The sequence below is a fragment of the Pongo pygmaeus genome, chromosome 20 (genome assembly GCF_028885625.2).
Source record: "Pongo pygmaeus isolate AG05252 chromosome 20, NHGRI_mPonPyg2-v2.0_pri, whole genome shotgun sequence".
Taxonomy (NCBI): Eukaryota; Metazoa; Chordata; class Mammalia; order Primates; family Hominidae; genus Pongo; species Pongo pygmaeus.
Genome location: NC_072393.2, coordinates 11,267,722 through 11,280,140, shown reverse-complemented (window position 1 = coordinate 11,280,140; position 12,419 = coordinate 11,267,722). Strand labels below are relative to the sequence as shown.

At 56.6% G+C, this 12,419-nt stretch overlaps 1 protein-coding gene across 18 annotated transcripts in view; it reads right to left on the bottom strand.

The window, feature by feature from the left end:
- SMARCA4 (SWI/SNF related, matrix associated, actin dependent regulator of chromatin, subfamily a, member 4) overlaps positions 1 to 12,419 on the bottom strand; it is a 100,922-nt gene that overhangs the window by 36,349 nt on the left and 52,154 nt on the right. For all 18 annotated transcript variants that reach the window (XM_054463906.2, XM_063657815.1, XM_054463910.2 and 15 more), the window contains exons 17-23: positions 7,565 to 7,631; positions 6,884 to 6,994; positions 4,619 to 4,861; positions 2,959 to 3,072; positions 2,148 to 2,255; positions 1,104 to 1,190; positions 261 to 307 (exon numbers count right to left, since the gene is read on the bottom strand). In XM_054463906.2, the coding sequence (XP_054319881.2) occupies positions 261 to 307; positions 1,104 to 1,190; positions 2,148 to 2,255; positions 2,959 to 3,072; positions 4,619 to 4,861; positions 6,884 to 6,994; positions 7,565 to 7,631 (777 nt within the window). The remainder of the gene's footprint in view (positions 1 to 260; positions 308 to 1,103; positions 1,191 to 2,147; positions 2,256 to 2,958; positions 3,073 to 4,618; positions 4,862 to 6,883; positions 6,995 to 7,564; positions 7,632 to 12,419) is intronic.

Here is a 12,419-nt window from a genome sequence, read left to right as displayed (position 1 = left end):
GAATCGTTTGAACCCAGGAGGCGGAGGTTGCAGTGAGCTGAGATTGTGTCACTGCACTCCAGCCTAGGCAACAAGAGCAAAACTCCACCTCAAAAAAAAAAAAAAAAGATTTGTATTCTTTGCTTTGGATTCTTCTGTATTTTCTAATTTTCTGCCTTTGAAATTGGACAACATAAAACAGCAGCAATAAAGCCAACAAAACGACAGAAAACCTCTGGGTGGACCACTTGCCCACCCCATCCAGTTGGGAAGCTTCTCACCCTTGGACAATGCCGCCAGTGAACCCCAAGTGCTCGGAAAAGGACTCCTGCAAGGCAAGGAGAGAAAGGTCAGTGACAGGCAGGAGCAGGCCACTGAGCCCCGCTGCGGTCCGCACACACCTCTGGTGCTCAGAGGACAAAGCCCCCACACTGTGTGCTTGGCATGGGCCCACGGCGGCTCTGAGACCAGACACAGATGCCAAAACCATCTTTCTTAGTCCACTGACATCCTTTCCCTCACACTCCTCCAACGAAGGAAAGGACGTCCCAATACAGCACTCTTCACACCCCGAGTGCACGAGGACGTCATGGGTCCACAGCCATGCTCAGGGTGCTGAGACAGCCCCAGGGACTCTCGGGGCAGCAGGGGGTCTCCAACGACCCCGACACTTTACACCAAGAAACACAAACATATGCATGCTTCTAAGAACCCAGATTCTCAAAGCCACCATGACCCAAAAGGGTTCTGACTCCCCCACACTTCACTGAAGAGGGTGGTGACTCTCGATGCCCCGCAACGTGAGAAAAGCCAGTGAGCCAAAGAGACGCAGCAGGACCCCACTGTGGGGGGACACGTCCCCAGAGAAGTCTCCAAACGCTCCTGTTCTCTGAGGGCAAGCTTTCAGGGCCCTATATTCCTATCGCAGGTTGCACCCTAACTGCTGGGATTCTTCCCATAAGCACTGGTGAAGTGAAGACCAAACAAGAAACAGATGTACAGGCATTACCTAATGAAACTATTCGAGTCTATTTTTAAAGAGCTGTCGAGGAGAAGCAAGCCAGCTCTGCCTAGGAGCTCAGCGGACAGCAGGCCCTGAGCTGTCCCGGCCGCAGTGGGCTCACCTCGATGTGCTGGAACATGTAGGGGTGGTTGCAGATCTTCCGCAGCTGCATGATGGTGTTCATCAGGGTCTTGGTGCCGCCTTTGCCCTGGAAGGCAGATGAGAGGGTCCCAAATGGGGTCTTGCCCTCCTGGGGTGGGGTGGGCTTGGTGGATGGGTGGGTGTTGGGAGAAGGGCCGTGGGGACGCTCTAGTGGGGAAGAGTGGCTTTTGGCACAGCAATTGGGAGTGAGGAGATGGCAGGCTGGAGGCCTGGAGGCCCCCAACAAGCCCTGGGAAACACATGACTGCCTGGCACAGCAGAGGGCAGATGGCAGGGACAGGGCCAGCAGGACGGGACAGAAACAAGACTGGCAAAGGGCTGAGGCAGAGTCCCCGATGCTTTGTGATGCCAGCTTTGTTCTGGGCACTGTTACTGTGGGGGTCCCTAGAGGGTCTCAGCCGGGTGAGCCATGACTCAGGGCTCCCTGGGCTCCAGGATGAGGAAGGAGGTGGGGCGGGGGGGCGTGCTCTGGGCTGGGAAAGGACTAGGGAACACACTGCTGCTCAGCTCAGGAGAGGAGGGGCACAGACACAACGCCTAGGGGAAGCCAGGCCGAGGTCAAGGCCTTGGGGGCAGAATCAAGGGGTCTGGTGCATTTCCTGGGAGGATAATTTCACTCCTGGTGAGGAGAGCCAGGCAGGTGGGGCCTGGGGCCTGGGATTTTCAGAGCAGCCCCTGAAGGAGACAGCCCGCTCCCTTCCTTTCACTTAATAACAGGGAAGGGGGGCATTCTAGAACACTCTAACCCTGCTGGGGTTAGTGCTGGGCCCAGGCTACCAATTGCAGAAGGAGTCAGTGTTTCATAGGCAAAGGAGAAGCCACTGGCACCTGAGTCAGTGTGTCCTGACACAAGCCACCAGCCATCATAACCAGGGCTGGACAGATGCCCTGGGGATCATGACCAGACCATGACCCGATGGTCAGAGCATGCTCTGCTCCGCCTGCCACGCTGCCTGCCTTGGACACCCAGTGGGGAATGCAGTTGGGGGACTCCGGGGCCCACCTTCTTGTCCTTCTCGGAGCCGTCAGTCAGCAGCACCCCCTTGGCCTGCATGTGGCGGTAGAGCACTCGCTGCAGCGCAGACATGTCGCACTTGATGACGTACTCCACCTGCAGGGGACACATAATGCTCACGAGGGCCCAAGGTGCCTTGAGGCCTGACTCCCCCAATCCGAACCCAGCTCTGACCCCCTTGGCCCTGTCATATGAGCTCTGACCCGGGCACATTGGGGTGTGGGTGAGGAGACCCTCACAGCTGGGGAGAAGAGGGGAGACCTGGGCAACGAGAGGAAGCACCAGGCAGAGATACCAGGGGAATACTGGGCCAGAAAGGGCCCCACAGCCATCTTCTGGGGGTCTCTCCACAGCCAGCCAGGAAACAAAGATCAAGAGGGGCAACTGCGGCCAGGGACCCCAAGTCCACGGGTCTTGCTGTGGAAACTGGGCCCAGGGGTGTGGTTGCAGCAGGCCTTGAAAACCCAGAGCCATGATGCGGGGCTGGGGGGCAACCCCAAGCCCACGGCCCCTCCTGGTGTGGCCAGGAGAGCCCGCACAGGCACCTGGCCCCCTGACAGGAAGTGGTATTTTGTGCTCTAACCTATTGTGAGCTATGTGAGCCTATGAGTGCTTTTCAATCCCTACGGCAGAACAGCAGCATAGGGCTTTACAGACACGGTGGCGTCATCGCCACCCCCAAGATGGATTGACCAGGGCAGGCCTGGGACTGTGGGGAGAGGCCCTGAGCACGCCCAGCCCTGGAAAAAGCCCCCACGTGAGGCTGCTTCACTGGGGGCTCCCCTCAAAACTCTGTCACCTTTTCGGGCAACTGGGCCTCGACTTCCTTCTTGAGTCGTCGGAGCAAGAAGGGCCGCAGCACTTTGTGGAGACGCCGGATGATGAGAATGGTTTCCTCCTCATTCAGGTCCACCTGGAACCCCCCAAGACAGGAGAAGCAAGCGTTATCTCCAAAGGAGGGCAACAGAGGTCTCACTAGAAGGTGCGGATGTGGGGACAGGGTGGATGGGGTCCCCTGGGGTGATCTTGCCCTTAGCACGTGGCTTTTCAGCCTGCTTTATGCTTTCTGGGAGCCCGGCAGGGCACCGTCTTCCTGAGGAAACTGTGAGGATCTGGTTCCATGTAATTCCTGGCACATGGAACCGTAGTACCCACAGCACCCTGCTCCCTGTGCCTCACCAGAAAGACCCCCGGCAGTGGGCATGCCACTTCTCCACGAGTAACACAAACTGGAGTGTCCACAGACCCACCCCACATCAAGCTCACGCCAGGAGCGCTGCAGGGGCCAGGCTGACCACGTGGGGCTTATAGCGGGTGATTCTCAGGGAGGGCTCTGCCACTGGGAGCCCCAAGGGACTCTCAGTCAGCCTGGGTGGAACCCGGTGAAAGAAACCCTGACCTCCCACGGCGCCTACTCCTCTACTAATAATTAACTTTTAAAATGTTTTAATTTAAAAAGTTAAAGGAAAATGAGACGACGCCAGAACTTTTCTTCTATTGCTTCCCTGGCAATCCTTTGGCAGAACTTTTGTTCGGCTCAGAAAGTGACGAAACTATAGCATCAGATCCTGGCCCTTGGTGTGGGGGTCCCGGGAGTCTAAAAATTGGGGACTCCTTTATCATGAGGCTTTGGGGAATGCCTCGATTTCTCCGTCAGAAGAGTCTCTGCCTTGACCAGCAGCCGAGAGGGCAGGGAACTCACGCATGAGGCCAGGAAGGCCCCAGCTGCCCGGGACCTGTCTAAGGTGGGAAGAAGGGGGTGGGCCCAGCCGTCCTGGGCAGGGCACTTCGAGGTAACCTCTGTAGCTCTGCCCACACTTCAGCATCTGGCTACTTAAACCCCTCAGCAGGAAACACAGTCCGTCCCACAGTTTCAACCCCCAACAGCAAGGAGCTCTAGGCTCAGGGATCAGTGCTGGTGTGGGACCACTCATCAATGATGATGCTGCCATGCCACAGTCTGGCTGATGGTGCCACCCAGACACTGAGACACACTGGCCACTGCACTTTTCGAAAACAACGTAAGACAGAACCTGACCATGTGGCCCCGTTAACTGGACTCTTCCAAGTTTCCTTCCCACTGCCCTGAGGGTGAGTTCTGAGGGCACCTAAAGGGGCCTACAGCACGCTGAAGCCTCTAGCTGTGCTCTCCACACGCTTGTGGTCCCACAGCTGCCTCAGGGCCATCTTCCTCACCATCCCCTCTGCACCTGGAGCATAGGGTCAGAGACGCCCCAAGCATTCCGAGATTCACCACCATCACCTCTGCCCTGCTCCCCCGGGGCCCTTGTGGCTGCCCTAGCCTTGGGTCCCAGGGCTCCCCTGCTCCATGCAGATGCAGACTCTCACCAGGCACCCAGCACGGGCCCAGCCAGCTGTAGCTGGTGCTCAACACGCTCCAACCAGCAAAACCAGCCGCACCTGGAACTGTCAGCATGGGCACAGCTGGGCAAACCCACCTTTTCCCCAGTCATGGCGAAGGGTGCGTTAAACCACTGCTCGAAGGTGCTGCAGCTCTTGAAGATGGTGGGCAGCAGGAAGTTGAGCAGCGCCCAGAGCTCGGGAAGCTTGTTCTGCAGCGGTGTGCCCGTCAGCAGCAGGCGGCGGGGTGCCACATAGTGCGTGTTGAGCACCTGCGTCAGCTTGCAGTGGTGGTTCTTCATGCGGTGACCTTCGTCCACAATCATGTACTTCCAACGGATCTGCGGGCCCCGGAGTGGGCAATCAGGGCAGGGGGCAGCAGGTGGCCTGGCACATGGGGAGAATCTCCCACTCTGCGCCCAGGAGCCAGGAAGGCTCCAGGTGGAAGAGCGCAGCTGGGTGGAGAGCACAGGCCTGACGTCCTGCCCCGGGGCTGACTCACCGAGCTGGAGCCACACAACGTAGCCTCTTGCAAGCCTTGGGCAGAGACAGGCCCGTGACCCCATGACTACTGGCAGATGAACAAAGCAAACTGCAAAAAAGTAATCTGGCTTCCCTGCAAAATCACACATATGAATCTACAGCACAGAAAAATGCCGAGCACATTCCGGCAGAAGTTACATCTTGCTGACTGGGGGATTTGTCCTGCTGGTGTGGAGGGTCTCAGGGGAACTGGGTTGGTGACGGGTACATTTCTAATGAGCAGCATGTGTGCCCCATGGGGTAGGGGCCGGCGCCACTACACACAGGGCCATGCGGGTCGGGAGGGGGCGCAGTGGCTGCACTCAAAGAGCACTCCCACTGCAGGGTGATTACATCAACCGAGCCACTGGCAGCGGAGCACGGGGTTTCAGACCCTGGTTCCTGCGCCTGCCAATGGCCTGGCTTTGTAAGGAGTCAGCAGGGGTGAGCCACAAATGAGGCACCTGAAGCACGGACCTGAGGTAAGAGCCTGCACGGGGGATACCCAGCTCCCTGGGCCTCAGTTTCCTCCCTTGTTGGCTCCGGGATAAAGCACCCAGTCCTCGGAAGGCTGAGGCAGGCGAATCACTTGAACCCAGGAGGCAGAGGTTGTTGCAGTGAGCTGAGATCGCTCCACTGCACTCCTGCCTGGGTGACAGCCATGAGACTCCGTCTCCAAAAAAAAAAAAGAAAAGAAAAGAAAGCACCCAGTTCACAGCCCCAGTATTCCAGTATTGTCACTCCAGCCATGCACTGAGAGGCAGAGCAACCCATAAACAGCTCCTCCATACCCCTATCCCTGGGTCAAGAACTCTACTGTTAGGCCAGACACAGTTGCCCAGTGCTTTGTGAGGCCAAGGTAAGAGGATTCCTTGAGGCCAGGAGTTTGAGACCAGCCTGGACAGTACAGCAAGACCCCATCTCCATAAAAAATAAATTTAAAAAAGTTAGCTGGGAGTGCTGGCGCACACCTGTAGTCTCAGCTACTCAGGAGGGTGAGGTGGGAGGATCGCTTGAGGCCAGGAGGTCAGGCCTGCAGTGAACCGTGATCACATCACTGCACTCCAGCATGGGCAACAGAGCGAGACTCGGTCTCAAAAAAAAAAAAAAACCAAAATGCAAAAAACTCTCTACTGTTCAACACTCATTCAGCTGGATGTTTAGGGGTGAGACCAGGTACATCTCTACCTGCGACCCCTCCTCAAATGAGGAACATGAGTTTTTGGAGGCAGCGGGCTATGTCTGTTTTCTATCTGGGCCGTATGCTCAGTCATCACCGATGGCCACGCTGGGACTCCCTTCACAGTTTCGTCCCAGAAGAGGCTTCCAGGCCAGTAGGACCCTCACAGAACAGCCCGAACCAGCTGCCCAAGACCAGCAGGCAGTCATGGTATTTGGCCCTCGAGCTCTCCCCCACACGCTGAATCTCAGCCCATGGCCTGTGGTGAGAAGCCAGGGCCCCAGGGAGGGACGGCCGAGGCGATGAGAGACAGGAGGACAAGACTGGTCTGGCCAAGGCCCCATGGGGACCCTGTAGGCGGGTCAGGAGACGCCTTGGTGCTGAGGTTCTCTGGGCAGAAGGCCCGAGAGGAGGCAGAGCACATGCTGTGTAGACGGCCCCAGCTTCTGGGCCTGACTCAGGGCCTGCCTGGAGACACTTAGGGAGGTAAACCCGAGGTCACCCCCATCTGGGCCTTTCCCCTACACAGGGCAGCTGTCTTCACGCACATGCAGGTGGGACTCTGGGAAGATACTTGTAGGGGCTTTGGAGGAGACGGGCAGCGTGACCTACGTGTGAGCACTCGGCCCGTGGCCTGGCATTTCCCACAGGGACACGTTACCTTGGCGAGGATGTGCTTGTCTTTGATGATGTACTCGTATGTTGTCAGCAAGACGTTGAACTTCCCACTCCGGAGCTGGGGGACAAAGGCCCGTCTTGCTGCTGGGGATCCCTGCAAGGGAAGCAGGATACACAGCTCAGCTTTTGCAGCCAGGTGGCCAGGTGGCAGGAGGAGCACAGGCACCCCCTGCAGCTGCCCAGTGACACGGTGGGAGGGCTCGTCCTCACAGGGGTAGTGGGGAAAGGGGCTGGCAGGGCCGCTGGCCCGTCCCCAGACCTCGCCATGCAGAACACGCGCTGCAGGGGGAAGAGGAAGCAGTGCGGGCCAGCGGCGGCCGGGGCCTGCGGGAACCGCGCAGCCTGCACTGCCATCTGCACATTCCTGGTGGCTGACAGGCTCCCCTCTTCCTGGGTCCCCATCTCAGGTGCCTGAGCTGGCCTCTGAGTGCTGGCCACCATGCTCACTCCTGCCTCCTCCCCAGTGAGCTAATCTGCCCTGTCCCTGCCCAGTCCAAACTCCCGGACCCATGTGACTGGAGTTCCATGGCTGTCCTGGAGACTCCATGTGACTGGAGACCCAGCATTCTCCTCAGGTTCACTGTCCAGAGGTATGTGTGGACGTCCCGCCGCCACCGCCTGCACCTCCGTAGCAAGAGAGGAAACCTCAGTGGCTGTGACCTACCTTGTAAGACACCTTCACCACGGAGGGAGCCCACTTGTCAAACTCGTACGCCCAGTTGGACAGCGTTCTGATGGGAGAAGGAAATGAGAGTCAAGTGCCGGTCTCTCATCAATGGCTCACTGTGCAAACCCACAGCCACTGGCTGCCAGGGGCGAGGCCAACATGGCCACAGCCCTCGGAGTGGGCAGAGAAACTGTGTTTAGGGCAGCTGAGGGAGGGAGGGAGGAAGAGAGACTGGCGAGGACGTAAAGGGCTCTGCCTCAGAGGGCACAAGGGAGGCCAATGGGAAAAGAGGGCAAGGCCCTTTAGAGTGAGAAGTAGGGACACAGAGATGTGATGGGGGACAGAGACAATGCTGCCAGGGCTCGGGGAGCCTGGACCTGCTGCCGGGAAAATGCAGCTTCAGAGCACAGGCTTCATGCCCAGAGCCAGGCTAGCAACAGTGCTGTGGAGACCTGGGGATACGGGAGACACCAAACTGTCTTTCTGCCACCCTCCAGCCACGGAAGGTTCCTGACTGTGAGAGAGAACGAGGACGGTGAGGGGCGAGGCGGGGCCTGGCTCAGGTGGCAGGCGGGAGGACAGCGATGGGAGGGAGTGGCAACTCGTGGCTGCTCCCCTGTGGGATGACCAGGGCTGGAATGAGGGAGGACGTGGGGGCAGGCAGAATGCAGTGGGGAGGGGTGAGTCACCTGAGACCGACAGCCTACAGACTGAGGAGAGGGTGAAGGCGGTAATAAAGCTGAGTCCCAAAGGGGGCGGGCTCTGGGAGGAAGACTGGGGCAGGGAGTTTTCAGTGGGGGAGGGAAGCCACTCAGAAAGTCTAGATGGGGTGGTCCGTAAAGACAGGGCTCGAAGCTGGAGTCCCAGGGACTGCTCTTGGTTTACCCCCAAGCAGCTCCACGAGGGAGGTGCTGTGTCCACCATGAACCCATCTCCAGCCCCCCTGGAAGCCACAGCCAACCAGGCGGCACATTCAATAGACAGAAGGACGCATGGCTGTGGTGAAGGCTGGGAAGAGTTCCTGAAGAAGCGTGGGGAGCGGGGGCTCAGCAGCCTTGCGCTTCCGCTGCCTTTTGCCCTGCCCATTCTCCTGGAACCTGGATGAGGCGAGGGAGGCAGTGCAGCCGTCTTGCAACCACGAGGTAAGGAGCCTGAGGGGTGGAGTCACCCAAGAATGACTGGGCAGAAACCTGGGGGAGGCTGGGTCCCTGATGGCATCTTGGAGCCACCAGACCTGGCCCGTAAGGCCTGACCCTGCGCTTCCGCTGACTCAGGAACAGTGAAACCTCCCTGGAGTGATGGGGACAGTCAGCACACCAAGGGAGAAGCCGGAGGTGTGGGGAGCATCTGCACTGGGAGGGAGAAGAGCCAGGAGCAAGGGTCAGGAGGGGACTGAGGGGACAGGTCCAGGAGACAGAGGTCCAAATGGAGGCAGGACAAGCAGCTCATGGCAGGAGGCAGCAATTCCCAGTGAGAGGGCCGGCACAGTCGGATGCCCATACGTTGTAAACATTCCCTAGCGCGCGGGCCCTCTTCTGGCCTGCAGGAGCTGGCGTTCCACAGCATGGACACTTGCCCAGGTGGGGCGTGGTGTGGAAAGACTGCAGGAGCACCCACCTCACAACCTCACTGAAGTAGGGGAAGGAGGTGACCTCTATCACCCTGGAAATGGAATTTGACTGCAATCTGGAGGCCTGCACTCTAGAGGAAGACACAAGGAACTGGCCCCAAGGCCTGCACTCTAGTGGCTCAAGATGCTTCCCGGAGGTACAGGCTCACTACTCTGAAACTGTTGTCCACGGAAGCTGAGAATGGGCACACACACACAGGGCGAAGTGCGAAAAGGAATCTGCGGTCCTCACTCAGAGCTGCAGACAGTGGTATGAACTCACTTTCAGCTTAACACAGAAACAGATGCCGAGGCAGAGAAGGCCTTCCAGACGATACGTGCACATAGCATCAGCACACGGACACGAATCTCCTAGCACTGACCACTGAGAGGGCCCCAGGAGCAATGACACCCCAGAAGCAATGGGCCCGTCCAGGACCCAGGCCTTGGTTCCCAAAACCATTCTGTAAGAAGGGAAACCAGGGATCCTTGGAGAAATGGCTGATTCAAGGGAGTGGGCGGGAAATGGACTACATGACCCTGCTCTTGGTGCCGAAAAGCAAGAAAGTCCTCAAAATTCACCTGATGCTGGGGGCGTGTCAAAGGACAGAAGAGCCAACTGAAAGCACCCCCAGTGGCCAAAGCTGGATGGATTTGAGCCACAAAACAAGAAAAACCCAGCCACTGGTGCATAGCCTGGAGTACAAAATAAATATCCGTGGGTCCATACTCATATTAACAAATGACTGAATACATAGAGAAGACGCAATTCTTCCAGGGAGAGTTCTCCCAGGCCAAATCTGAAAAAAACTGAAGCAACAAAATAAATAATATTTGTTTGCGTGATCCCACACTGATATAATAATTACCCAAACAAGCACATGGGGGAGAAGGGAAAGCTCTTCCTGACAGTGGAATTCCAATTAATTTGTAGAGAAGAGCGGACAGAAACAGGTAACCATGTATTTGGCAACTCTCATGTAATTATTGTTTCAGGCAAGGCTTATCCGACGTTTGCTGCTATAGTTTGGGTATCTGGCGCCTCCAAATCTCATGCTGAAGTCTCATCTCCAATGTCGGAGGTGGGGCCTGGTGGTAGGCGTCTGCGTCATGGGGGCAGAACCCTCGTGAACGGCCTGTACTGTACTGGGCATGGCGGATGAGTGAGTTCCTGCTCTCTGAACTCTCGTGGGAGCTATTGTTAAAAGGAGCCCGGCATCCCCGCCTCCCTCGCCTCCTCCCTCCCCATGGGATCTCTACACACTGGCTCCCCTTTGCCTTCCACCAGGAGTGGAATCCGCCTGAAGCCTTCACCAGGTGCCCAGTCTTCCAGCCAGCAGAATCATGAGCCAAATAAACCTTTTTTTTTTTTTTTGAGAAGGCATTTCATTCTTGTTGCCCAGGCTGGAATGCAATGGCGCAATATTGGCTCACTGCAACTCCCGCCTCCCAGGTTCAAGTGATTCTCCTGTCTCAGCCTCCTGAGTAGCTGGGATTACAGGCATTTGCCACCATGCCTGGCTAATTTTTTTTTGTATTTTTGGTAGAGACAGGGTTTCACCATGTTGGTCAGGCTGTTCTTGAACTCCTGATCTCAGGTGATCCGCCTACCTCGGCCTCCCAAAGTGCTGGGATTACAGGAGTGAGCCACCGCGCCCGGCTAAACCTCTTTTCTTTATCACCTAGCCTCAGGTATTCCTTTATGGCAACATGAAATGGAGTAGAAGACATGCTGAAATTACTGGGGAAAGTAGGAAGAGAAATGAGATATTCACAAGTGTCGAAGTATGTTCCCACGAGATAGTTATTAATGGAAAGTGTAACTCCTAGGTTTACAGTGGGAAACCCAGCAGGCACCTTGCCCGAGAGACCGAGGCCTCAACATCTCATGCCTTCCCCGCTAAGGCACATCAAGCAGGGCGTGGCGTCGCTCCACGCGATCACATCAGACAAACCCAAATTGAAGGAGAGTCTACCAAAGGTCTGACCAGGATTTAACAGCGTCAGGCTCGACAAGGACAAAGATGAAATGAGGAACTGCCACAGGCATGCCACACAGACGTGACAGTGTGGGATCCTGAACCAGAACAAGGCCACTTATGGAAAAACTGACAAGATTGGTAAATAAAGCCTCTGGTTTGCTATTAGTCCTACGTCCATGTTATTTTCCTGGTTTTCATAATTGTCTTGGGGTTATGAAAGAATGGGGAAGATGGGTGAAGGGTGCATAGCAATTCTTTACACTAACTCTACAATGTTTTCTAAGAATGAGGTCGCCAGGCACAGTGGCTCACTCCTGTAATCCCAGCACTTTGGGAGGCCGAGGTGGGCAGATCACGGGGTCAGCAGTTCAAGACCAGCCTGGCCAAAATGGAGAAACCCCGTCTCTACTAAAAATGCAAAAAAGTTAGCTGGACATGGTGGCGCGTGCCTCTAAGCCCATCTACCCGGGAGGCTGAGGCAGGAGAATCGCTTGAACCCAGGAGGCGGAGGTTGCAGTGAACCAAGATGGCACCACTGCACTCCAGGCCGGTCAACAGTGTGAGACTCATCAAAAAATAAAAAAAAAATAAAAAAAGAAAGAGATCATTTCAAAATGAAAAGTTTAAAAAAATTTTTTAAAGCAAAAAATTAACAACTAAGAACCAAGGCTGCAAAACAACAGCACCCCGGACAGCAGCGTTCCAACAGAGATGGTGATCTGAGAGGTGTGTAAGTGAAAGGAGGGAAAATCGGGAACTGCAGAGGGGAACTGCCACCGCACCCATCAGCCTCTAGGGGAAGAAGGGCAGAGGGGAGCCAGGAGGTGGGCAGAGCCGGAAGGAACAGCCTCCGGACACAGACAGGGGACAGAGCTCAGGCAGGTGCAGCAGGAACGCTGTAGCAATCTGGGTCTGACCACGAGGGGAGGTGCAGCTGCCTGCAGCACTGTGCACAAGGAAGCCCTGCTCCTACAGAGCAGTCTGTTCTACCCACCATGTGGGAAGCAAGGGGATAGAAGAAACAGTTCCACGGTAAACCTGGGAGGGTTCTGGGGTCCTCACCTTTCCTCCAGTCCTCCCTGCAACAGTCAGGACATCAGGCCCACCCTATGGGTGTGTGATCCATGGGGCACAGCTGTCTTATAGGCAGGAGGGCATTTTCCCATGGGGTTGGGGCATGGGCACGCCACTCGCCAGCCTGCCAGGGGTTGGGGGTGCGCTGCTGACTCGTGGCTGTAGTGGTCCCAGTGAGTGCCTGGTT